The sequence below is a fragment of the Panicum hallii genome, chromosome 2 (assembly GCF_002211085.1).
Source record: "Panicum hallii strain FIL2 chromosome 2, PHallii_v3.1, whole genome shotgun sequence".
Lineage (NCBI taxonomy): Eukaryota > Viridiplantae > Streptophyta > Magnoliopsida > Poales > Poaceae > Panicum > Panicum hallii.
This window is the reverse complement of record NC_038043.1, coordinates 49,077,863-49,104,949: the sequence shown is the minus strand read 5'-3', so window position 1 is coordinate 49,104,949 and position 27,087 is coordinate 49,077,863. Positions and strand designations below refer to the sequence as shown.

General features: G+C 43.4%; 2 protein-coding genes, 1 non-coding gene and 1 pseudogene across 5 annotated transcripts; 2 read left to right on the top strand and 2 right to left on the bottom strand.

The window, feature by feature from the left end:
- Positions 1-506: 506 nt before the first annotated feature.
- LOC112879713 (DNA mismatch repair protein MLH3-like) lies at positions 507-8,861 on the top strand. Of its 3 annotated transcripts, XM_025944086.1 has the most exons (25): positions 522-990; positions 1,420-1,570; positions 1,672-1,723; positions 1,820-1,867; positions 2,283-2,440; positions 2,531-2,588; positions 2,749-2,806; positions 2,912-3,004; positions 3,080-3,245; positions 3,322-3,337; positions 3,419-3,642; positions 3,844-3,922; positions 4,017-4,064; positions 4,155-5,636; positions 5,714-5,807; positions 5,898-5,997; positions 6,098-6,301; positions 6,829-6,873; positions 6,943-6,996; positions 7,110-7,216; positions 7,343-7,391; positions 7,826-7,885; positions 8,077-8,149; positions 8,255-8,340; positions 8,443-8,861. In XM_025944086.1, the coding sequence occupies exons 2-25, from the start codon at positions 1,445-1,447 to the stop codon at positions 8,629-8,631; spliced, it is 3,669 nt and encodes a 1,222-aa protein (XP_025799871.1). In that variant the 5' UTR covers positions 522-990; positions 1,420-1,444; the 3' UTR covers positions 8,632-8,861. The 3 variants fall into 3 exon arrangements, 2 of the variants coding, with proteins under 2 accessions (XP_025799872.1, XP_025799871.1); XM_025944087.1 differs by lacking the exon at positions 4,017-4,064 and having other exon boundaries at positions 521-990; XR_003226149.1 differs by lacking the exons at positions 7,110-7,216; positions 7,343-7,391; positions 7,826-7,885; ... (1 more) ...; positions 8,255-8,340; positions 8,443-8,861 and having other exon boundaries at positions 507-990; positions 6,098-6,377.
- A 1,360-nt stretch (positions 8,862-10,221) lies between these two features.
- LOC112882137 (Fanconi anemia group J protein homolog) lies at positions 10,222-19,136 on the top strand. Its single transcript, XM_025947125.1, has 28 exons — positions 10,222-10,641; positions 10,766-10,820; positions 10,905-10,980; positions 11,114-11,178; positions 11,265-11,315; positions 11,411-11,511; positions 11,607-11,748; positions 11,947-12,008; positions 12,093-12,172; positions 12,295-12,365; positions 12,511-12,598; positions 12,717-12,789; positions 12,873-12,965; positions 13,255-13,363; positions 13,935-14,028; positions 15,224-15,307; positions 15,377-15,533; positions 15,641-15,828; positions 15,963-16,007; positions 16,151-16,179; positions 16,264-16,385; positions 16,469-16,516; positions 16,652-16,776; positions 16,852-17,282; positions 17,366-18,224; positions 18,345-18,398; positions 18,489-18,611; positions 18,810-19,136. Exons 1-28 carry the CDS (start codon positions 10,242-10,244, stop codon positions 18,849-18,851), a joined length of 3,867 nt encoding a protein of 1,288 aa, XP_025802910.1. The 5' UTR covers positions 10,222-10,241; the 3' UTR covers positions 18,852-19,136.
- Positions 19,137-19,397: 261 nt separating this feature from the next.
- On the bottom strand, positions 19,398-19,469 carry TRNAT-CGU. The gene has a single exon. It is a non-coding gene; the product is annotated as a tRNA-Thr (tRNA).
- A 2,854-nt stretch (positions 19,470-22,323) lies between these two features.
- On the bottom strand, positions 22,324-25,924 carry LOC112880659 (annotated as a pseudogene).
- Between the last annotated feature and the right edge of the window lie 1,163 nt (positions 25,925-27,087).

Here is a 27,087-nt window from a genome sequence, read left to right as displayed (position 1 = left end):
TGTGCAATTGTGCGCTGTAAAGCTGCCTGTCGGCTCAGAACCAGCGTGCTACACCGCATTGGAGCTTGCTTGCTGGTGTTGTTTTATCTTCAGAACCAATATGCCTTTTTTTTCTGACAACGTGAGGTGAAGTTTAAGCCCATCCGTGCTGCTACTCTGCTCGTGAACAAGTTCTATCTGATGCCATCTGTGCCAGCCTAACACTGTATGTATGATTTACTTGGCGTGGGCAATCGGTTTAACAGTGTGCCAACCTAACAGTGTCAGTGTCTGTATGATTTTGCTGTATGAGTTCTTAGGGAAGGCTTTCAAAGGTCGAATCTGACAGAACTAGTAGTTCTGGTGGTTTGTATAGCCAAAAAACTCGTTGTTTTTTTGTCATTATTTTGCTGACCTTCATTGTAGCCAAAAAAAATCTGGTGCAGGAGGGCTGCAAAACGCCCTTCGTGCAGCCCCGGCCTGAATGTGGACGTTCAGCAGATTCGACGCCTCGTGTGGAAGAGCCCTGCATGCCTGAATGTCTTGCATGCGATGCGGCTCAACTCAGGCAGGGATTAGCTCGGCTCACAGGAGAGACACATCGTCTCCTGGGATCGATCCTTCCGACTCGGGTTCGTCAGGCTGGCGACCTGGCGGCGCCACTCCGGTCACCGTAGGATGATGCTGCCGCTATGCCCCTAGGAGGACGTCTGGTACTCCTGCCCCAACGTCCCGCCTCACCTCCCCTTCCCCTCCACCGCCACCATCCTGAATTCCTGATTGCCTCGCCCGCTCGCTCGCTCTCCTGAGTCCTGATTGCCAGTCTGCCTGGTAGCCGAGCCGAACTAGAGCCTTTCGCCCGCCTGGCGGGCTTCTCGTGGGCCTCCCGACGTGCGGCGCTCCCCTTCCTCTTCTCTTCCCTCTCTCTTTCGGCCTCCTTTCCAAGCGGCGACGACAGGGGAGTGGCGCCGCCTTGCCCGCTCTTCGTCGGGCGCTCCGCCGGCCGACAAGGTATGTCCGCCCTTTCTCTTCCCTTCCCTTCCTGCAGTGCGAAAACGAACACCCAAACCCCGTGTGCTATTTGTATTCTGATCTGACCATGGATTTTCGATTTTTTTTGTGCAAAAATGTACACCCATGTCCTATACTGGGTCGGCCACCGTTGTCGCCCATTCCCTTTCATTCCCTTCCTGCTGTGCGATATCGAACACCCAAAACCCTAATCTATGCTATTTGTATTCGCATCTTACCATGTATTTACTGTTAAACTTCGTTTTTTTAAAAAAACTATCGGGTGTACATGTGCACACCCATGTCCACATGCTGGGCCCGCCCCCCTGATTCCTGAAGAAACCTACTTATAACACTGCAATTTTGAAATTACCTTTCCTGTTTATTCTCCTTGCATATGATTGATCATTGGGCATTTTCCTATTTCAGCATATTCTTTTCCCAGTATGAGTAAATGCAGACCATAAAGCGCTTGCCGAAGAGCGTTCATAGCTCCTTGCGTTCAAGCATTGTTCTGTCTGACCTGCCAAGGGTTGTTGAGGAATTGATATATAATAGCATCGATGCGAATGCGAGCAAGGTATTGCTTTCCGATATGGAAAAGGGAAAATAAGCAACATATAATATATATGATATCTTCTTGTTGTGTGTCATCATTAATATACTCTGTATCAATATCAGATTGACATTGCAATAAACATCAGAGCATGTTTTGTAAAAGTGGAAGATGATGGTATGCACTTATGCTCTCCCTGTTTCTTTTTGGGAAAAAAATTCTTAAAGAGGTTATCATTTCAAAAAACTTATTGCGATGTTGTACAAATCGCAGGTTGTGGTATTACACGAGATGAATTGGTTCTCTTGGGCGAAAAATATAGTAAGCCAGAATTATTATTATTTAATTGCATGTCTTTTCCAGTTTTCCTGTATTCAATGGTACTTTTTTTGTCATGTTACTTTGCATTGTTGCAAGTGATGCAACATAAAGAAATGGTTTTCTGGATGGTCATCTTATTCACTTACGCCAGATGTAGAATATGGAGTTATTGATTTGCTTAGGACATAATAATGAAAATGACATTCATGTTGTTGTTTGTTTAAGAAGTACTGTACCTATTTATTTAACAAGCAGACCCCTGCCATCATTGTTAAAACTGATTGCGCCATTCATTTTAATTAAGTATAGGTCCATTACCTGAAACATGTGTAGGTTTTGAAAGAATTAATATACTCAATGGCATTATGTGGTTCTAACTGTGCTAATGATGTATAATTCGCTTCTGCCATAACAGCAACATCCAAATTTCATAATGTGATGGAGGATGGGGAACTTAGTCCTAGAAGTTTTGGACTAAATGGAGAAGCACTTGCATCACTTTCTGATATCTCTGTGGTTGAAGTCAGGACGAAAGCTCGTGGGAGACCAAATTCATATTGCAAGATAATAAAGGCACAACCGAAAAACTGAACTTCTTTAATGATGTACATTATCTTGATTATCCATGGCTAGTCCATCTGAATTCTTTTGACAATCGCACAGGGATCTAAATGCTTACATCTGGGAATAGATGACAAGAGGGAAATTGTTGGCACCACAGGTATCTGTTCTACTTTTCTCCTGGAAACAGTGCAGTGTCTATATATATGTAATAATGTGAAGAGTGAGTTTGTAACGGTCTATCCAAGACCCCAGTCATGTGTGTTACTTATATTTCTCCTGTGTTATTTGAGCTATTATCAGGCATTTTATCTTTGCAGTTGTTGTTCGGGAGCTTTTTTACAATCAACCAGTACGGAGGAAACAAATACAATCTAGGCATGTGATAATTATTACTACTATTCATACGCATATGTCTCTTCTTATTCACAGCTCTGTTCAATAGATCATTTGGTTAATATTTCCCCATATCATATTTTGTAGTGAGAAAAGAGAATTACATCATGTGAAGAAGTGTGTCCTGCAAATTGCGCTTATTCATCCACAGATTTCAATCAGACTCCTTGACATTGACAGGTTGTGTGTTGTGCTAAGCTTGGTTATGATTTTACTTGTACTAAGCATATTGACATGCCTGTTTCATTAATACAGCGAAGATGAATTGCTATACACAGCTTTTTCGTCATCCCCTTTGCCTCTTATATCAAAAAGTTTCGGGGATGATGTCTCCAGATGTCTCCATGAGATATCTGCCTCTGACCAGGGCTGGGTTCTTTCAGGGCACATATCTGGACCTGCAGATGTGTTTCGTACGAAGGTAAGGTCCATTATTTAAGCTATGAAGTACTATTTTGATAAAAGTATTTTCAGCAAAGTGCAATTCTTATTTTCAGGATTTTCAATACTTGTGTATCCTCCTCGCCAATTTGCTGTTATCTACTTTTATTTACTATCTTCCAAATTCTTGGAAACATCCTTGACTTTTGGAAGACATCAACTCAAGATTCGTGAATAGAAACCCGATTCATAATATGCTCAATAATCTGGCATCTAGTTTTCAATCTTCCATTATGAGAACGAATGAAGAAATTGATGTTCAGAGCAGGAAGAGGCAGAATACTGATATATACCCTGCTTTTCTACTGAACTTTTGCTGTCCTAGATCTAGCTACGATCTACATTTTGAGCCTACAAAAACCATTGTGGAATTCAAGGTGACTCACTACGACTCTATGCTTTTGAGTTTCCTTGTTTGTAGTAAGCTTTATTTGTAGCTAATGTTCCTGTATGAGTGGGACTGACTCTTAGTAGAAGTGTCTTTGTGCTTTTTCAGAAACATGATGTTACTGGTTTCATCTCTAAATAGTTTACTTTGCTATTTGGCTATTTAATCTCCCACTTCTTCCCACCTCTAGGATTGGCAAACTGTCTTGCTTTTCTTTGAACAAACTGTCACAAACTACTGGAAGACGAATGCACTGCAATCACCAAAAGGTTAGACAATGAGACCTCAATGTCCCTTGCTTATGGCTTTGTGAATGAACAATTATTGTTCTGAAGGCATTATCATTGTACCCTTTTCCATTAGCTGACAGAGTTTGTGCTGGCGGTACCAGTGTGCCTCTGAAAAATGATGGTTGGTGACTTGGTGAACATACTTCACTTTTTTTTTGGTCTCTTTTGATCTGATAAGCTTCTGAGCTTTTCTCATATGGTGCTGTTGCAGTGAAATTGACTAAGGGACTCCTAAGGCATCATAATGTGCAGAACAATGAAGAGTATGGTCACTTCAAAAACACTCAGCAGAAGAATGCAGTCAGAGATACAAACAGTGATATGAGTGCCACAGGAGCACCGAAAGACTCATGCTGCTTTTCTTTTGATATGGAGCCATCCATGCAGCATGTCTCCTTTTCTGGACGGATTACTAATTCACCCTGGCTCACTGACAATGTTGCCAGTATTGATAACAAGTTAAGGTATAAGGTAATGCAGTCTCCTGAAAGAATCAATTATCGGTGGTTAGAGGATGGTCCTTCCCAGTTAGATGACGATCTTTCAAGTGTTAACCCAACTGGTCGGAAAAGGCAAAGGACAGAAGGTATATTCCATGAGTATGCATATACTGGTAATTTTGGAATGTTGGAAGACGTGCCAACTGAAGGTTTTTTAGCTCACAAACAAGAATCTGAGTTGATTGATTCAGAAGTTGAAATACAAGAACCTTGCTTTGGGTCCTTCAATAGGTCAGACAAAATGACCTCTGATTTGGTGCAAAATCAAACAAATGTAAAGGCACTCACATCTGGCTGGGATGGATCATATGTTGAGTTTGATAAAACAAATGGGGATTGCCTACTCAATGAAGCTACAGATACAATTACTGATGTTTCTTTCCCTGAGATGTTACAGTTCAGTGATGGATTTTATCATAATGATGTTAACACCTCCAGGAGCTTCCGTAGAGTTTTGAGAAAGTGCAGCATCAATAAGAAGTTAGGGACTGCAGCTGGATGTGTTGAAGGCCTTGAAGCTGATACTGTAAGCCAGATGAACTTCCCTGATATTCATGCTGTGTGGAACAGTGACTTGATGGATAGGCCCTGCATTGGGGATACTTTCCATCATTTTTCCCGTCTATCCTCGTTGGCTGATACACCTTGCAGTCGTGCAAGGACTGGCTTGATACTTCAAAAGAAATCAGATAAAAGCTTTGGTTCTTGGAACTGTGAAAATATTGACAGCGATGTTAGATTTGCTTTGGACAGATTTAGCAATGTTTCATCAATAATATGTGAAGGAACTAAAAATTTGGATTACTTTGATAATGCAATACAGCCGCTTAATTACTTCAATAAGGATTGTGGTTCAACCGACCAGTTTGGTTCTGAAGATGACCTGATAATGTGGAAATCAAAATTTGACACGAGATTTTCAGTTGATATTTCTCCTGAGAGAAGTGATAATGGTTGCCATTTGAGTGTCCTTTCTTCCAATATGGCAAATGCCAACACACTTACTCCAGATCTGCTGAATCAACACAACCTTGGACTGGACCAGAGATCCAGGCCTTCCAAGGGCAGTAGATCTAGGAGTCATTCTGCTCCACCATTTTATAGAGCGAAACAGAAATTCTTTCGATTAAATGAGCTACCGAGCAAATTGGCCATAGATGGCGATAAAGTTATCTGCACTAACAGCCCCGAAGGTACATCCTACAACCATTGCCTTCTTTTGAATTGCATTTATATGAGTGCTAACTTTACATCTTCTAATCAAATGTAGACAATGCATCTACACCTGTGGATATCTCACGTATGAGTTTAACCCAGCCTGTTCCCGAGACAGATAGCAGTGAATTTCCAGACTTAAGTTTCAGGTAAGCTCATCCAGCCTAGTTTCCTGGATATACCTTTAATACTTGAAAATATCTAAGTCTGTTATTATACACTTATCTTGTTTGGGTCAGCTCGAATGGATTTGTGAAATTTGAAGATGCCTGTTCTGATGGGCTTGAAGATTCGCCTGCTCAGATAACTAAATGGCGAGATGGCTCTGTTCAGCATACAGTTAAGCATGCATCGGAGTTGGGATACTAACATAGAGGTTTCATATGTCCTTGCTACTGTGCATCTTGTTATGTTCTTACTGCTTTACCTCCCTATGCAGGCTTCGAACTTGCCACATGGTTCTTTTGGTGGATGCTATGATGATGTACTTAGCATTTCTTCTGGGACCTTACATCTCTCTTGTAGCTCGCTAGTTCCTGAATGTGTTGACAAGAACTGCTTTGAGGAGGCAAGGGTCTTGTTGCAGCTGGACAAGAAATTTATTCCTGTGATATCTGGGGAAACTATCCTCCTTGTTGATCAGGTTCACTTTTTCTCCTTTTTGCAAGGGGATTAGGTTCACAGTTGGTACCTTCATTTTTAAGGGGCTTGGTACCATGGTAATAGATTCTAGCATATTATCTATTCTAGTATTCTTGTTGTTTTGGCTGGAACAATCATATTATGGAAATAAAAAATATTTTACTTGTTGCTGCATTTGGAGCAGTCAAATCATGGGCCAATGCTCATGCTCTCTACTGGTTGCTTATTTCTTTTTATTCAGTAAACCTTTTAGTCAGCTTTATTAGTACTGATGTAAATTCAACTACTTACAGGGAAATACTTAAACCTTTAGATATTGTTATGCTTTGGTATAAAACAGTTTCTAAAATATGCCCTAAAGCATTTGGATTATATATCTATACCAAAATGTGGAACATGCGTTTCTTATGTTCATGTTCATTCAGAACTAGGTAATACATGTGCTGAACTGCTGATGAAATGCTTTTATGTTTTCAAAAGATGTAGCAAGCCATGTACTTATGTCCTCTTTTTTTTACTATCATACAGCATGCAGCTGATGAAAGGATACGTTTAGAGGAGCTACGTACAAAGGTTGTTAATATTACAGTGGCCAGGAACAACAATATTTTACTCTTTCATACTTATATAGTGATCATGCAGGTTTTATCAGAAGAAGGCCATGTTGTCACTTACTTGGACTCTGAGGAGGAATTAGTACGTCATGTTTGTTAGTCTGCATCCGATGCATTATGTTAATATAGCATTTGTGAACTTGTTTCAATACTAATATGCTGTGCTCAATACTGTACTCACCAAAAAAATTTCAGTCTCTCCCTGAGACTGGGTTTCAATTGTTCCAGAAGTATGCTGAGCAGATTCGGAAATGGGGCTGGATCATCAGCAGTAGTAGCAATTCTTCTGAATCATTCAAAAAGTAGGTGCTTGGCTAGCATTTGGTTTTTTGGGGAGCTTCTTTCCCCTGAAGTGCAAAAGCTATTCACCTCATCTATATAGATCAAATGTATGACTGTCATTTGATCATTTGCTTTGTATATTTCAGGAACATGAACATTCTGAGGAGACAAACCCGTCTTGTTACTCTTGTTGCTGTAAGGAACTCCCTTGCTTCTGTCCGTACCATTTAACTTGTTTGGTGGATATGGTGGCCTACTGATTTGTATTTCTATTTATTATGTGTCATGTACATGTTTTCCTTTAATATGCTGAACATGGTCTACAGATTTGTATTTGTTTTTATTATCTTTTTTTTTAAAAATCATGTAGGTCATTGAACCCTATGTAAGTTGTTTAATATCCGTAATTGTACACATAGTAATGACAAGAATGAGACGGAATGGTGAACCAAGATCTTCAAAGGTTCATGTCAAATATGTATGAGAAATATATGAATTTCAAACCCAGATCTTCTCATTTCTGTCAAGTTATATATGAAAACAGTGTTACAACCAAGTATCTGATTGAGCCTTGTTAGGTAAATTGTATGCCGTGTTCATGTATGCTAAACATAATCTGTGCTACACAGGTTCCATGTATTTTGGGTGTCAATTTGACAGGGAAAGATCTCATGGAGTTTATCCAGCAGGTAACCACTATGTTATCATGTGCAACTTAAATTCCTCTTAAGTCCTCGCATACTTGTAAAAGTAGCTCTACAAGTGAACGAGCCTCAGATTTTCATCTGATTCTATCTGCAATAAAAAAATTGTATGTGGATATTTTATTACAGTTAGTTCATTAACCTTTAGTCCTGTTACCTATTGCTGTCTTTTCCAGCTTGATGAGACTGATGGGTCATCAGCTATGCCCCCAGCAGTTCTCCGTATTCTTAACTTCAAAGCTTGCAGAGGTTACTACTTATTTGCCCCCTATAGTTGTCCATAATGCAAGCATTTCTGCATATATCACTTTGATAAAACATGGCTTGTTGATGTTTCTTCTTGGCTTACTGTAGGGGCGATCATGTTTGGTGACCCCTTGCTACCATCCGAATGCTGTCTGATTATTGAAGAGCTGAAAGCAACATCTCTATGCTTCCAGGTAAGGATGGCTGGCTGTTCGGTTTCTTATTTTCACTGTTACTCTGTGTTCCTGTTATGGAAAGAAGCTTTCCTCCGCGCTGAATAAAACCCTCTCTTGCAGTGTGCTCATGGGCGCCCGACCACGGTGCCTATAGTGAACGTCGCATCCCTCCACAGCGAGCTGGTGAGGCACCAAATGCTGAGCGGCAGGCAGGCGGAGACCTGGCACGGCTTGGCGCACCAAGGGCCCAGCCTTGAGCGTGCTCAGATGCGCCTCAAACAACTGAGAAAGCTGCGCCGTGGCCTGTAGCTCTAGGTCCATATCGGATAAACGGGAGCGTGATTTGTACAGTTTGTAGAGAAGGGAGTGGAATTCCACTGTGCTGTAGTACCATTGTACATACGATAGTCATTCCTTCCCGACGAGGAGATAAAACGGCGCCCATCACCTGGCAAGCGGCTGGGATTTGCCACGGCGTTGTTGTAAACTGTGTACATTCTGGTTTGTTATATCAATTCATACCATTCATGATCGGTTAAGAGTTGAGTTGGGTGCTATATCTTTGTTAACCTGCCGTGTTTGTTCTCCTCTGTCCGAGATAGTCACTGTGCTGTAATCTTTTGACTTCTGTGCGCATATGGCGAGCAAGCAGGGTGCAAATGTACCAATGGTGTTAGCATCGCCATTAAATTGCGTTTGCAAATCACCGACAAAACAAATTGTGGAACCACTAATTATGTTGATACTACTAGTTACAATAGATTGTTTTCCTCTGAAACTTTATTGTCAACCTTCAATCCAACGAGCACTGTTACAGCGGTACAGCCTTTTCTGCATTTCTGCAAACAGTAACGAATTGCATTGCGAATTCCTTCTCCAGGAGTGACTTTTCCAAGATTATGCAGGGTGTATTAACACTAGCTGCCCAGCTGGGACGCTGCCCCGCTGAGCGTTACTACCAATCAAGCGAAGCGACCATGGTAAATGCAGCAGACGCTCAGCGCACTCGGGCCAGGGGGCTCGGACGTAGCTTGTGGAAGGTGGTTAAGCGATATAGCTTTAAAGCCCATACGGTAAAACTTCGTTTAAAATGATGTGGTAGAAAGCAACGTGCGACTTGAACAACATGATCAATTGTGGATTTTGCTATCCATCATTTTCCAAGCTTAAATTAGAGATTAGGCCCAAATTAGAGATCTAAATCCAACATTTTAAAAGATTAGATTCAACATTTTCAAAAATATAAATCAACATTTGAAAATAGCAGATTCAACATTTTTCAGAAACACAAATCAACATTTTTAAAACAAATACTAACATCAACATTTTTCACGACCTTTTTTAACATTTCAAAAATATAAATTCAATATTTTTCAAGATCTAGATCAACATTTTCTTTGAAATAGATTCTTTCTTCTCTTCTTCTAACACGATGGCCGCGCGCGGCTGCAGCCGTGAGGTGGCTGAGGAGGCGGGCAGCGCAGGGTGGCGCAATGCGCGGGGTAGGGGGCCAGCTGCGAGCAGTGGCGGAGCATCGGCCACCCAGGCGCAGCAATGGTGGCAGCGGTGGCGCACGACGGAGAGGAGGAAGAGGACAATGAGAATCAGACGCTCTCTAGCTCGTGCACGAATCTTAAAGCATCCGGAAGCCAAGTAGCTATCCAGCTACCGGGAGCCAGATAGGTTTGGCGCTTGGGCCATCTGAATCTGACTGAACCGTTGCCTCGCTTGAGTCATGGGCCAAATCCTCTCAGAAGATAGTGTTGGGCCTTACGAACATTAGCCCACGAGCACAAGCTCATCTCGTGAAATGTATCATATACACCACGGTAGCGCGCAGCCACTTTTCGAGCAGCTTCGCATTTCCCCCCAATTCCTCCCGCCCGACCCCCCGCCCAAATCCTCTCAGCCACCCTCCGATGGGCGCCGCCGCCATGGCCGGCGTCGACGCCGACGCCGACGACTTCGTCTCGCCGTCGTCATCGGCGCCTCCCGCCCCGCGAGCGCGGGCCGACGGAGGCGTGTACCATGTGGGCGGCGTGCCGGTGGAGTTCCCCTACAAGCCCTACGGGACGCAGCTGGCGTTCATGGGGCGGGTCATCGCCACGCTCGACCGCGCGCGGCGGCAGGGGCAGTCGCACGCGCTCCTCGAGTCTCCCACCGGCACCGGCAAGTCCCTCTCCCTCCTCTGCTCCGCGCTCGCCTGGCAGCGGCACTACCCGCTCCGCTCCCCACCCACCGCGCCCGCCACTGCCCCCGACCCGTTCCTCCACGGCGGAGGATTCGTCGCCGACGATACCCAGCCGCAGGCGACGCCGGGTGCGCCTCGCTCCCTCCTTTCCTCTCTCTTCAATTCCTTTGGCGGTTCTTGGATCAATCTTTCTTGGTAATCCGTGGCTTGTCGTTTGCTCATTTTGCCTTTTGGGGGTTCTTGATTGTTCAGTCATCCCAGAGAAGGCGGCCAAGAAAAAGAACGCTCCGACCATCTATTACGCGACGTAGGATTTCTGCTTTGTGACTTCGATTGATGAGGGCAGTGGACGATTTTGACTTTGATTTCTTCGTTGGTTGTATTTCTGAAGGAGGACGCACGCGCAGATAACCCAGGTTGTCCGGGAGTACCGCAAGACGTCGTACCGAGTGCGCATGGCCATCTTGGTAATCCATGTTCCATCTGCATGTTGTTTGAACTAGATTTCTAATGGTAACTGATAGTTGTTCTGGGGCGACAATAACATAGTCTGTTTCCATTTGTGGTTCATAATGATTAGTCTGTACCCTGTCAAAGCAGGCCTCAAGGAAGCATTACTGCATAAATAAGCTTGCTTGCATGAGTGACAACATTGATGAGCAATGGTAATTAACATAAAACAGCATCTATTTCAAACCTTTTGCATTCTCATTAGTAACCTAACTTCTAATTGAGTTTTTCCTCTCATCAGCAAGTTGCTGCTAGACGACAATGTTCAAGGTTCCTCATGCTCAGAATTCAAGTGAGCTTTCCTATCTTCTAAATGTCAGAACATATAGTTAGCCGGGAGAGCATCTTTTCCTCTTTAAATGCTAATGCTATGAGTTAAACTTGCAGGAATGCTCAGAAGCTAAGTCGACATCCATCCCTTCAGATTGGTGGCTGCTATGAAGTTCATGATATTGAGGATCTTGTCAGGGTTGGCCAGAAAGTGAAGGGTACATGTCTCTTTAGTGGCACTTGTTTCCACCTGACAGTTATATATGGTCCCTACTGATTCCCATTCAATTATCTATAATTCCATTATTGGCAGGATGTCCATACTTTGCTGCACAACACATGGCAGAAGCAGCACAGCTGGTTTTCTGCCCATATAATTACCTGATTAGTCCGATTGTCAGGAGGGCAATGGACATTGATATCAGTGGCTCAATCATTATTCTTGATGAGGCACAGTAAGACTTCACTTATATGACTCTTTTAGCTATTCAATTACTTGTTGATTCGGTTTCCTCAATTAAATTAGAATAGTTCTTGTGCGTGCCTTTTTATGTGATCGGCTCTCAATATTTCCCTACAGAGTGGTTTTAGACATGTAGTGACAAAATGGCGACCCCGCTTATTTGTCTTCATCTTGCATCCTCATTTTGCAGCAACATAGAAGATACAGCACGTGATGCTGGAAGTGTTGATGTCGATGAAGAATCACTTTACTGTAAGTCAACCGCAAAAATCTTTCAGTTGAAATTCATTTTCCGTTAAAGTTTAAAAGCATGCTAAAATTGACTCTGTGGTAAAGTATTGCAGGCAGAACTACAAAACTTGGCCACTGATGAGGCTGCTGCAATGATATACCAACCCCTACATGATGTTATTCAGGTACCTCTCAGAAGAGAAGAGTTAAAAGCCCTATTCTTTTTTCTTTTCCAGGAAAAGTAAGGATAGTGTTAATAGTTAGTACTAACATTATTCCTAGACCTAAGCTTTTAGTACTATTGCAGGGTCTTATGGGTTGGATTTCTGAGCGGGAGGACAATCTGCAGAATCATGAGTTTGGACATCCCGCTTCATAGTACGTAGCATGTGACTCATTTCTTGATTCTTATATGATTTATTGTTTACCATTTATTGAGTCATGTATGAAGTGACATTCACATATAGTGCAGTACTGTATGTTTTTCCTACCTACAGTGCACTTAACCTTCTGTAATCTTCAGTTGGACTGGTGAAAAGGCTATGAAAGAACTCGAGCGGGCTGGTATTACTCCAACACACTTCTCGGTATTGCAAGAATGTGCAACAAAGGTGCTTCTTATTTCAAATATCACAGTGCAGTTGCTCTTGCATATATTAATCTATTTTGGTGTGGATGTGAGACATTCAGGCTATCAACTTATATACTGATATCATATTCTTGCTTTAGGCAGTTAAAGCTGCTTCCGATACTGAATCAGATGGATCACACTTAAGTGGTGGTCGTGCTATGACACTAGAGAGTAAGTAGTAGACTGGCAACTACTTTATTTTATTCATCTTGATTACACTTAATAACCCAATGATACTATTCAAACTTTTGCAGGTCTATTCTCTTCATTGAGTTACTTTTTTGCTAATAATGGGCGTAATTCATGTGATTATCAACTTGCTTTGCAGCGTTTTGTTAAAAAGGAAGGTAATAAATCTTTTCCATTCTTAATCAAGAAACAATCTTAGAACCCAGATAAATCTTTCCTGATAACATGAGTACAGTGATAGGACATTGAGTAAAATATTTGATCCTCCAGATTGTGCACTTTAGGTGTTGTAAAAGAGCCATTAGTGGCATTGCTATTCAAATCACGAACCTGGTTGCTTACTTTAATATAATCCACTAATTCTAGGTATGCTGCCAGTTCTATTCCATTATCAAATTCAAGAGTAATATTTCTAATTTCATCACATGACTTTTGAACCATTCACAGGCAAGGATGAAATTTCTTCAAAATGCACAATGAGTTTATGGTGTCTCAATCCTGCTGTTGTCTTTCGAGAAATTGCGGATCTAACCCTTTCAGTAATTCTGACATCTGGGTAAGTCTGCTCAGTCCTTTTCCCACATCGGATGTTAAAATGCTTTAATGTAACTTTAGTAGTAAGGCCCTGTTAAGAAGCAGATATCTGATCAGATGGTGAATGAAACTAGAAAGAGGAAAAAAAAAACATAGAAGATGAATTAGACATGCTGATGGTAGCTAATCTGAATACATCAATCTGGCACATTGGTTTCGAACAGTATAACTGAACATTTCTTTTGCATTGTTCATGGAAAGGGGACGAATTAGTCAGTGACTGTTAGTAACTTGCTTGAGTAGGTCTTTTTTTTTTTGAAACACGTCTAAATCCTACGAGTAAGTCCCAACATTAAAGCATTAACACTATGCAGATTTCTGCCGACTGGAACTTGTCTGAAGGCAGGGTTTTCAGTATTGTGGACTAGTGTAAAGGCTTTTCAGTACCTTTTAGGCACATGGCGCATCGAGATAGACATCTTACAAACCAAAAATTCATTTATTATGCCATGTTTGAGGTTCTCTGAAATTGCCAATGATAGTTCTCTCCAGTGGCAGATAATTTACAGCTCTTAAACTACATATATCTGCAGCACACTTTCACCAATGGGTTCATTTGCATCTGAACTTGGTGTCCAGTTTGAGGCTTGCCTGGAAGCTCCTCATGTAATTAATGTCGATTCTCAGGTATGTCTAATCAATGTTTTTTATTCTGCAAATTGAAATTAGTTCATTTTTTCTCCAATGCAATGTCTGGGCATAAAATACACTACTTCACACTGTTGCTTGCTTCTCTTCTTCTGACCCAAGGGAAAGAAGAAATTGCAATCTGTATTTGCAAGCTTTATCTGATGACAATTAGCAATGAACAGTCCTAGTTTGGTTAGGATGCATATTGCTAATTGGCATGCTGATGTGCCAACATATATTTGAAATGAGTGCTTGGTTACTATGTGAAAGCTAAACATATTGACATAGCATACATGGCCTGAACTTGATATGCCTTTGATATGGGCTAGGGAGATCAGCTTTATTAATCCGAGCTTAGAGGTAACAATGGCTTAGATTGGGTCTTGTTCGCCCTCCGAAGAGGCTATGAACCGTGATGACTCAATCTCTGGCTAACAAACACGAAGAACTACCCAGCTTATATTCTGCCAGGGCCTAACAACCAAAACTACCAAACCTAACTAATGCTGATCCTCTCCTGAAAAGCCTCCAACCGAGCCCTACTGAGCAGGAGTCGGCCCCTAATGCTGAGGGCGCCTCCTGCCCTGATATATCCGCCCCACAAACGCGTCCACAACAGCATTACTCGTATCTCACTGTTTTAATTCTAGACTTCTATTTAGAGCTGGTTTAAGATTTATTAGCCCTGCTGTTGGTATGTTAGTCCGTAACCTCTTTAAATTAAAAAGAACTTGACCCAAGGGGAGAGACATCCCAAAGGCATTACTTGAAAGGTTGAGAAAAGGCACCCGAAAGCCGCTCTTATCCTTATGGGGACACCGTTGCCACAAGCTGGGTCTTAACCTGTACTTTTCGGGAACACACAGTGAGGGGCCTTTTTTCATGAGATCCAGGGTCGAGCCCTGGTTGCTAACCTCACAACTGGAGAACTTACCACCATGCTACGCTACAAACTTGTTCTCCTGCAGCCTCTTTAAAAGATTTTATAAATTGGTTCTCGGTTCATCGATGTAAATAGTGGTTAATTATGCCTCACACTGTCAGCGTAAAGAAACTTTTGCCTAATGAGTTCTCACCCTTAGTTTGTTGGAGATCTGGATATGGACCTTTTGTACTTGGAAAGACTAGCAAATATAGTTTATGTCAAACAGTAGTTGTTATTTGCAGTTTTTCAGTCTATCTTGGTTTGCAGGTTTTTGCAGCTGTTCTATCATCTGGTCCAACAAGACGGAAATTGAATGCTAGCTATAAAACTGCAGACAATTCTTCTTTCCAGGTAAATTTTCATTAAATCTAGTTATATGTTATTAACTTATTTTGAAAATATTATTTTGTTTTTACATAGGATGAACTTGGAACTTCACTAGAAGAAATATGCAGAATTGTGCCTGGTGGTGCTCTAGTGTTTTTTCCTAGCTATAAGTTGTTGGACAAATTACAAGTGCGCTGGTCTCAAACAGGTCAATGGGCACGGCTTAATGCTCAAAAACATGTGTTCGTTGGTAAGATTTCGCGAAGTATGCTGAAACATCATTTCATTAATTATAGAAGATGGTACTATGCCATGTTCAGTTTTCTATTTTCTTTATTTATGACTTGTTTGTTTCAGAGCCCAAGGGAAGTACCGAGGAACTTGAGCCTGTTTTAAAAGGGTACTATGATGCTATCCTTGGTAAGGCTCCTGTCAAGAAAGGCAGAGGTGGTGCAAAACAGATAGTGAAGAATCGATTGGCAAAGAATTCGTCACAGGAATCTGCAAAAGCAGGAGCCGCTCTTCTTGCAGTTTGTCGTGGGAAGGTGCTACTTTCTTACATCAAATGTTTGTATGAATTTATTACATTCTTAAACCCTCATTTAATTTGCTCAATCCGTTATGTGCTTATATGGTTATACCAGCTTATAATTATGCTGGCTGCTGATTTTATTTCCAGGTATCTGAAGGGATTGACTTCTCTGATGACAATGCTAGAGTTGTGGTATCCTTTTGTCCTTTTACAAATAAAACTGATATGCCCTGAAGTGTTTAGTATCAAACCATTTTCCCCTACTATCATGTAGCATGATTAGTAAATATGATAAATGATTTTGATATCCAGTTGCTTCCTTGACCAGACATAAGGTTATTGTTGGCATTCCATTTCCAAATATGTATGTTTCTTTCCTTCTTTTTCTTTCTAGAGATGCAATGCGTTTTCCTATGTTTCGCACTAACATTGATTCAACATGGATCAGAAATGATGTTCAAGTAAAGCTGAAAAAGAGATATAATGATTCATTCAAATCATCAAAATGTTTGTTGAGTGGGAGCGAATGGTACTGCCATCAAGCATTTCGTGCTTTGAATCAAGCTGCAGGTTTTTGACTGCTGACTTACCTGTTAAGCATCTCCTCTGGCGAAGATGTTGAAATTGCTAATTATTGTCCTTGTCTTTTTTAGGCCGATGCATTCGTCATAAATCTGACTATGGAGGCATAATTTTGATTGGTAAGTTATCTGTATCTAAGATTTGCATGGCTGGACAGAAAAGTTTATTCGTAAAGTTTTTGGTATTTAATTGATTTGACTATTTAGTAAATGGAGTGTGCCTTTTGAAGCTAAATTTCCATGTTATGTGTACAGATGAGCGATATAATGAGGACAGAAATCTCGTTTACATTTCCAAATGGCTAAGGAATGCAATCAAGAAGTATGATAGCTTTCAGGATACAATAGATGGGTTGCAAAGGTTCTTTCAAAATGCTGAGGTATTGCTATTGTTACACATCTATTTTTCCTAAAGTGTGGATGGGCCTGTCTGAAATACATGACCATCACTTCAGGAAAAAATAAAAATCAAAGATCGTGACATGTTTCCCAAGATTAAGTTGGAATCCGAAGCACTTTCATCACTCAGTGATAAAAGAAAGCTGCCATGGCCAGAATTAAGTTTGTCAAACCACTCAGCACTGCAAAAGAATCAGAAGATAAAGACTGAATGTCTTAGTCAGAAAGTTCCAAACATTGATGGAGTGGCAGCAGACCAAAAAAAGGTGGGTATGTGTTATACATCGCCAGAAGTATCAAAAATCTCGTCGAGATCTTCTCTTTTAGTAAAGAAAGAGATCTCTCCGACTCCCAACAGTCCTCGAATGGCATACCAACTGCCTGCCTGCAAAGTTCAATCTGATTCCGAAGGTGTAGCTGATACTGAGGCAAACTATGAAGTCAAAACAGAAGTTATCAATTTTGAAGAGGATGATTTTAAGCCTCGGTAATCTATCATCTTTCAGGCTTCTTTTTCCTAGTACTGTACCATCATTTTTTCTTTAAATTGCTATATCCTAACATGTACAGGTATAAGATGACAATCTTAAGTCCATTAGAAGGCAGGTCACCACAGTCTCCTCCAGTTGAGGAAATTTCTCCAGTGGCTAGCCCCAGCAACTATTCTGAGGTAAACATCTCAGTGGGGATCAACAATCGAAATCTTTCTTGTCTATCCACATCAGCAGCTACTCCTGAAAGAGCCACCTACAGAGACTGTCATGAGACTTTCATCAACAGAAGTGTAAATTCTCACTGTGAGAAAAAGAGAAGGTTGAGATCCCCAATGAGCTGTTGCACTTACTCGGATCATTCTAATTCTGCAAGCAAATCACACTGCCGTACTGATTATGCTGTTAACATAGTGCATGCGGATCTTAATAGAAATGCTGAACTGTGTTGTAAGAATATGAGCATGTCAAGATGTGAAAATGTTGAGCTTGAAAGAAACTACAGGGCAGAAGAGGTCTCAGAAAAGATGCCTATGCAAAAAAAGCTTCTCATTAGTTGCATTAGATGCAAAACAGCTCTTGGTTTAGAACAAGATGAGCTTCTTGTTACTTGTTCACAGTCTTCATCATCAAAATTTTACTTGGCATTTCTTTTGAGACATGGACTATCAACTATTGGCTTCCCAGAGGATGGTTTTCAAGCATCAACTCCAGCAGAGATAGAACTATTAGAATGCGATGCTTCTTCACTCAACCAGAATTTCTTTGGCAAATTTAGCAGCCAGGGTTCATGTCATTCTGGTGTATGGTCTGCAAAGGATGGATGCGTGTACAAGGCAGTAACCTGTCCTTTCTGCTTTTCTGAAAACACATGTGCCACGATCCTCGGTGTGCAAGTTCTTGCAACTGATAAACCAAATCAACAATTGGTGGAAAAGGTAGTTTGCTTCCCCTTGAATTGCCCTTTCTCCTGTCCGGTGCTGAATATATCTGGATGCATACAGTAATTTACTGCTACTGTTGCCGCATTAATTTGATGGCTGTCTCTTCAAATGAAGGTGCTCTTGTTCAGTGAGCGTTTGGATGTCAAGCCTGAGCCATCTAAGAGACAGGTATGGTGTCTCTTTTACCTGACTAATCTTATAATGTACATTGAGAAAACTAATAAATCTAATTGGGGCTATCTGCGCTTGCATCTGAAGGCTTCAAAGACCTGGAGAAATTCTAGTAACTCCATCTCACCGCCACCAGTAATGGACCTCGAGTCTTTTGCATATAAGCCATTGAAGAAGGATCCAGTACCGCTGAACTCAAGAAGGTCCAAGGTCAGTTACTTACTGCCATTGCTGTTATCTTTTGCCGTTCTGCTCGTGATCACTTTCCCAGAATTTGAAGTGTAGTCAGGTTCGCATGGTCCTCATCTTGCATCAACATAGTAAAAATTCTCAGTCTATATAGTAAAACTTCTCAGGCTATAACTGACAACACTCCAATTTTTGTCCTTTGAATTTTCTGTGGAGCAGCTAAGGTTACCTTCCACGAACAAACCCACAACTGGTACATGATATGGAAGGTCCATAAGATGAGGCAGCTACGATCTTTGCTACAAAACATTGGGAAGAACTTTGTTCTGCGAAACGCAGCTTGCAGGGAGAAGATGCAGATATCACCTTGCCATGGGGATGCAAACATCTACATGGATTAGAGCAGTCGTTCCCTGAGCTGAATCAGGGCGTAAAATGCATGGCCTGGCAGTAGGAATAGGATGCTGGTTTTTTTTTAGAAAATGTACATACACAATTGACGATGCCTCCCAGTGTACATTTATAAACATTTTCTCATTTCAAGAACTGCTTCTTGCCCACAGAAATTTCAAATCCAGGCTAGGATGGAATTTGTCAACATCGACTAATCCTAAATAAAATTAGTACCCAAAATGTTCAAGGATAAATCAGGACATTGCTCAGGTTTGCCTTGGAGGCTTGAAGGCAAAAGGACTCGCCAAGTATTTGACGAGTGTATTTGAAGACCTCAATATGTAAAAGTTGTGTTGGTGGCCAAAAGGGAAAAAAAAGAACGAAAAAAAGGGAATCTAAAAATAAATATAGAACAGCTCCCGGCGAGGATCGAACTCGCGACCTTTCGCTTACGAAGCGAACGCACTACCACTATGCTACGGAAGCGGCTTATGGTTCTGGACGATATAATATATAATTTATACGATATCAGAGACTGCCAAATTGCTAATACCACACCTACAGCAAGGATGTGTAGGCCAGCAGGAGGAGAAAAGGTATATGAATTATGATGCCACGCCTTTCAGCGACCATTTGCAGCAGTAGTAGCACAGCGCCCACCACACATCTCATTCACGCGTGCGCCGGCATTGCAATAGTTTGGAGATTGACAAGATTGCCATTCACCAGTCAAGCAGCAGTCTAATACCAAACTACAACCAACTTCATCCAAAGACTTCGGGAGAGGTAAAGATTTGTTCAGTTCTGGACAGAATGTATATACAAATAATGATGGGATACTAGATAGAATGTACATACAAATAATGATGGGACAAGCCAAGTTACACATCCAGCAAACTCCCAAAATCATCTACGGATAAAAAATCCTCAGTTGATCAGAATCTGTCGAGAGTATTGCAGGTCGTTCATTCCAATAATTTATACTATGTATTTGACTTACTACCACGAAGCTTAGGTAGAAACACAAATTAGTACGTACAGACCACAAATTGGGACTGATCTAATTGGTATTTCTGCTCCAAACATCAATATTTATGCAAGTTGATTGAATTGAGAGGCCGGATGGTTTTTCAGCCGTCGTTGGATCCCCGGACAGCTAGCCCCACGTCAAAATGGCGAGGCCCACGGGCCATGGCCTCTTTCCCTTCCATCCACTTGCCACTGAGCCACCGAGACGACGGCGGCGGGACGCGTGTGTCACTGACAATCCCCACGACCGCGAGCTGCTGCAGGCGGGCGGAGCCTTCGCGGGCCTCGTCACCTAGCAGGACATCGCCGCCGCCAACAACGTCTCCGACCCCAACAAGGTCGTCGTTGGCCAGCAGCTCTGGATCGGTGGATCCCCGTGCCCTGCAGCTGCGACCCCGTCGCGCACCTCACGTACGTCGCGCCGGCCGGGAGCTCCGTCGCCGGCATCGCGCAGGAGTTCGGCTCCACTGAGGAGACCATTCTCGCGGTGAACAAGATGCCCGACGCGCATTGCTGGCTTTCGCCGCGGTGCACAACCTGCTCGCCTCGGCGCCGCCGGTCCGCTGGCATATTGGTGGTGCTTCGACCTTCGAGCGATGGCGCTCTCTTCCTACCGGTACCGGTATTGGTGGCGCACAGTAATTGCTCCAGCTGGTGGAGGCGGGGTTGGCTGGAGCTGCCGTAGCCTGCCATGGCGGGTTCGTGGCGCGGCCGGCGGGTCGCAGCTCGCCACGCCTGCCGCGATCCGGTATTTTATTACAGGTACCTCCCTAAAATACATTTATTTTCATATAAACCCCTAAATCGGATCGCGATTAATAGTCGCGATCCAATTTAGGGGGTTATATGAAAAATATCGATCGAACAATTTTCATAAACACTCCTGACTTTTGTAAAATAGCCCCTCTCTTGCGCCTGCTTCCTTCGAGCTTTATTCACCTTCCGCTCCGGCGACGGCCGCCACCCCGCGGCGGCGAATGGACTTCCGCTCCTCCTCAGCCTTCTCTCCCGTTACTCGGACCTTCCCTACTGGGCCCCTTTTGTACTCCATCTCTCTTGAGCTACTGGTCAGCTCAGCGGTGGCCGGCAGGGCTTGAGCTAGCGACTTGGCTTGGATGCAGCGCGCCGGCTGATGGCTGGAGAAGCGGGTTCTAGAAGAACGGAGGACGGGAGGAGAATGTGGATGGCCGACGCAGCGCGTGTGCCTCGGGTGTTTAGCAAGGAAGGTCCCGTCGCGATCGGTTACAGACGGCCTCCTCGTCGCCGTGGTTGTTCCTTCCGCGGCCTCCTATCCTCGTCGTCGCGCACGCAGCCAAACTAATCCTGGAAGCCCGGTCATACTGCTTTTCAGATTGTTTGCCTTGAAAGTTTGGGCGTCCGAATCAGCAAAATGTGGACGCTGCTAGTTCTTTCATCTATGCTTTTGTTTCTCCCTGCACCTATTGTTTGTTGGTTCAGAATCTGAATCTTAATCCGCTTGCCTAACGGGATTTGTCAGCTCATGATAAGCAGTACTGCAAACTGAATCTGAGGTTCTGAACATTTCCATCTAGAGCACTGATTTAGTAGATTCTTTCATCTCAGAAGGATGTAGATTCACTTGCACTGATTTGGAGTTACTATACCGTTGTTGCTTACATTACATATGGCTTGTTAAAAGTTCTGAACATCTTTGTCAATGAAATCGAACAGAAATTTGGTTCCGCTATGGTTTACTCAGTATGCGAATGCTCTTTTACAGGCCATTTGAGTTTTGGACTTTTGGTCATATCTCGAAATGAAACACTGTCCTACCTCAGAAAATAACCCCCCCCCCCCCCCCCCAAAACAAAAAAAAGGCCTACCTTCCCTCTAGTTGCCTCTTCTCTGTTCTACTTCGTTATTTGTATGGGCAAAATATACAGGTTTCTTCGGTTTGGGAAGTGTGGTGCTTCCATTCTCCAAGACGAACAAAACAGATGACATGAGTGGTCTGTCGTTCGGATTATCCTGCACACACAAGAGCCCTATGTGGATGCAGAGCATAACTTCATCAGGTATGCAGCTCTCCACAATACTTTGGTCTCCCAAATTATTTGCCTTCCCTTCCTTCCACAGGTTCCACGCCTGAATAAATCAAATCAATTCCTACTCATTGCAAATTCTGAAAATCTTGAACTCACATAATCTATAAGGTCTTCAAACTCCATTATCTGATCAGTACAGCTTATCTTCACACCACTTACAAGCTCCAAAACCAACACACCAAAGCTATACACATCGGACTTAGCAGAAAATATGCCACGCATTGCATATTCTGGAGCCATGTAGCCACTGTTCAAATTTACCAAGGAAAGTTATTTTTATATGACTTAGGTGAACTAATATGCAAATTTCAGCAAAGGTATCACTCACTATGTTCCGGCGACTTGCTTTGTGTTTGCGTTCAGTTGGTTGTTATTGAACATCCTTGCCATACCAAAGTCTGCTATCTTAGGTTTCATCTCTTCTGTGAATTATCTTCAGTCTCGAATCTTGATGGAGGTATAGAAGCCCATTTGCAATCCCTTTGATTATGTTAAACCGTGTTGGCCAATCTAGTCGTGTTTTTCTTGTTGTGCCTACAAAGATTAATAATTTTTTTATGAATAGCGACCAACTTGTTATGTTCAATCCAAAAAGTGCAGTGCGCTATTGGATCGTACTGAAAAGTAGGGCATCTAAGCTTTTGTTGGGCATGTACTCAAAGATCAGCAGTTTCTCATCTCCCTCTACGCAGCAACCGAGAAATTTAACCAAATTTCTGTGTTGTAGTTTGGCAATTAGAATTACTTCATTTCTGAATTCCACTGTTCTTTGCTTAGAATCCCTGCTGAGCCTTTTGATGGCCACTTCTTGCCCATCTAACTTTGCCTTGTTATTAAAATGGAAAGTGGATGGTTTTGATTTGGTGTTAGTCCAACTAGAATCCTAGAATGGAAGGAAAGCTTTGGATGAGTTACCTTGTAAACTTTTTCAAAACCTCCTTGTCCAATCATATATGATTCATGGAAGTTATCTGTCGCAGCTGTGATATCTCTGAAGCTTACTACTGGAAATTGGTAGCCTTCAGTAGGACTTCCTTCTCCAAAGCCTTCAGGATCACTCAAATTTCCCAAGATTAGCATCTTGTGCTTTCCGCGTTTCTTTTTAAGACCTGCTTCCAAAGTGTCAGGAACATTTTTTCACTCATGGAGATAATTTGGATCAAGTATTATTGTTGTGTATGAAAGACCTTGCGAGCGTAAGATTTGCCGTACCTTTGCACTTATAAATCCATAATATCAGAAGGGATATGCACGTCAGCAGAATGCTTGCTAAAACTAGCGATACAGTCTTCACTGTTTTTCTACCCATCCTTCTACCTTCACAAAGGCAATTTCAAGTTTATGAACGACATATATAGTGAAGACTGTTGGCGCAACTATTTGGAACATATTGCTTGCAAGTGCTTCACTGAACTGGTAACGTGCCATATTTTCATGAATTTAATCCTGAGTTTGCCCGATATTTACACATTCTACTGTGATATGGAGATATAAGGAATAGCAAGTGTGTGAACTTAAATTTCACAATTAAAGGTGTTCTTGAGTCAGCTAGTCTACCGGTGGGTTTGCGCCATTTGCCTTGGGGATTACATATAACAGGATCGATATAAGGCATGAACCCTTCAAGCCTTGCTTCGTCCATCTATCAGTATCGGCGGCGTCATGGCGCCTGCTGGACCGAGCGGGTGCCTCGCTGTTGCAGCGCCTGCCTTTCGTCGTACGCGTGCGCGCCTCCTCGTCATGACGCGTGTGCCTTTTCACTTCTGTGGTGGCATACGGCAGGGTGACTCGTCGCGGTGGGTAGCGAACGATGCGGGATAAATATCAGCTACTTGCGCTTTACTGCTCTTCTTTGCCCGTTTCTTTCCTTCCGGGTTAAGTTTCTGCTGCCTCCGCTTGCTCCGCCTCCTCTTTGTTCGCTGCTCGTGTTTCAGGTTGAATTCCTTCTTTCTTTCCGAGATTTCTTGGTTGTTGCCCATGCTCCAGTTTCGATTGCTCGCTCCTCCCCGAGATTCCGCTGATTTCTTGGTTTTTCCGGAGGTCCCTGAGAGATTTGATCTTATTCCTGCTTATTTTTTATCCAACCGTCTTCACTTTTGGCTTCATTTCCCCTCTTCAAAGCCCGGCTTGTTCTGAGCCTGCTCGTGGACCAAAAAGTCTATGGTGCCTGCTTGTAGTTTCCTGCTTCCGTCGGTCCTTTCCTTCTTTTTACTGTCATATGGCTTTGCTCCTTTACTATTTCTGCAGCCAATATTTCTATTGCTACACTCCTTTCTGTCGAGCATTTTTTAACGCAGCACATGCGCTTTCATATTGTAACATATGCAAACGAAATACGGTTTAGTTGATCTAACCAGACCCGCAGTTGTAATATATTTACCTCTGTTTCTCTGCTTCCACTTTCGTTAAACTCACCTTCTAAATTTTGTGCTTGGTCGTGCGCATGGGCGCGCGCAAAACATTAGTATATACTCACATCATAGATGCATTTGAATGGTGGCTTTGTCAAAATAGAGTAGAGATTTTTCTTATTTTCTTTTGACAAAATATAGAGATATGAAGGTTGATAGGTGTAGCTGCTGTATAGTTTTGGCTCTGAAGTCTGAACTCTGATTGTTATGTTAGTTACAAGAGCTTTGCCAATTCTGATCTGATCTTTGGAAAGTTTCTGGAAGACATGTGGTGCTTTTATTTTATTGAGAGTTTATAAACATGTTCTGCAGGAGAGTCGCTTCAAAAAAATGTTCTGCAGGAGAGAATCGGTACCCTTGTCCAGGCCAGCAAGCCGGAGATGCAGCGTCTCGCTTCCGGCGACATTACCGCCGATCTTCTCCGCGTCGATGAGCTCCCCTACCCACACCAGACACCTCGTGAAGTCCCCTTGGAGCTGCTGCTCAGGTTCGCGTACGCAAACGCCACGCAGGAGCAGTTCCGGCTGCACTCTGCCGCGCACTCGTCAAAGCTCCTGTTCCCGACGACCACGAACCGGTCCGGCGCTTTCATCGCCGGCAGCGCCAAGAAACCGTCCCCGTCGCCGCACCGCAGCGCTGCCCTTCGCCGGCAACCCTGCGAGAACCTGCCGCTGCTCCACTCGCCGCTCGCCGGCTCGAAGCCGTCGAGGCACTTGCACGTCGGCGCCGCGACGGTGTTGTCGCAGTAGCCGAACGGGCCGCAGTGGCCGTAGTGGCTGCACTCGTACGGCGGCCACGCGGCGAGCTCGTCCCACTCCAGGGAGGCGCCGTTCCAGCTCTGGAGCACCAGCTCGCCGGAGTGGCTCATCACGTACCGCGTGCGCGGGGCGCCGGGCGAGAGGGTGAAGGACATGGAGGCGTCGTCCTCGATGTCCAGGACGGTCAAGTAGACGACGGTGCTGGTGTGCGCGATGAAATCGGTGGCGACCCTGTAGCCCGTCCACGCGCCGCTGCGCCAGAGCGGACTCGATCCGTTCCAGGTGAGGAGCTGGAGGGACGTGACCGGGTCGATGCCGTATGCGAAGCTCCCCGGCGACGGGTCGCCGCCTGCAGTCTTCCAAGAAACAAGGCGGTCACCGGCGCGGCCGCCGCGGCTCGCTCGGATGTTCATATCGGGGAGGAACGTGTCGGACTGTCGGTTGGGTGGTCAAAGCTCTGCCACAACATGGTGGCAAGAGGAAGAGGAGTAAGACGACGGTGGACAGCGTGCACGCTGCCAGGTTCATCGTGCCGTCACCTTCGTGGTGTTCGTGGAATGTACTTGCCAGGACATTGAGCATCTTGACCTGATCCTTTTCGGCACTCAACAACGGCGGCGAATACAATAGTTTGGTGCAGTATAGGCTTCGCTGATTTTGACATTTCTGGCCCTCCGTGTCCCAATGGTTGTTAGGATAGTCATGTGTCCATGCTATCACTGATTGCGTATACTTCTTTTTTTAAAAAAAAAAAAGCTGATTGCGTATACTTTTCTTGATAGAGCTGGCTGAATATACTCGATTAGAGAAACAAATGTTATCATTGATCCATGCGAAACACTCCCTTGGATTGGGAGTGTTCCATGCAGAAATGTAGATGTATGAATATTTTTGATTCTGCCAGCTGATAAATCTGACAATGTTGCGGCATTTTCAAATGATTTCCCCCCTTAATTAGTCATTCTATTCACATGAAGATGAATCGGTGCAGGTCACAAGGCATTCACGGCAAGAACTTGTGATCCAGCAGTTGCTGGTCGCACAATGGTTGGTCAGGCCGGGTGAAGCCAACGGTTAATCAGATATTCAGAGGCGCCCGAGAAACATCCTGACTCGATGTCACACGACTCCGTCCAGCAATCAGCAGTTGACACCATCTGCTCCGACCTGAGATCCGCTACTAGTACTACTATTCGTGTGAAGTTCAGACTGACATCCCAACGGTCGTGCTCGGAGCAACGCATCCCGAGCATGCGCAGCTGCAGAAAGGCACATGCCGTCAGCCCGTCACTCCTCTCAGCGATGGCCTGCCTTTTCCCCAGTTGTGACGAGCCTTGAGCCGTTGAGCATGCGATTCGTCGCCGCCAAAGTTCCAACCGTTTGCGAACGCTGCTGCACGTGCGGCGTGCCAAGTACAACCACCCAGTGACCCAGGTACATAGCGTTGAGCCGTTGACGCTGCGTCAAATCAGACGAGACTGTTTCAGCACCACGCAATCGCGCATCGACGCCGGCAGATGCGCCGCCGCACAGTAGTACTGAGTTCTGACCCAATTACAATCCCAGCCAAATGTCGAAATGCACCAGACAACAACCTAGCATTCCGTTTGGTTGCGGAGGTCTAAAGCTTAGCTATATTATATTAAATTTTTTTTACAATTTAAAAGTATTAAATAAGATTCGTTTACAAATTTTTTTCACGGATAGATGCTAATTCGTGAGACAAATTTAATAAACCTAATTAATCTATAATAGTAATACTACAGTAACCATCTACTAATCATAGATTAATATACCTTATTAGATTCGTCTCACGAATCAGCCTAGAGGCTCTGCAATT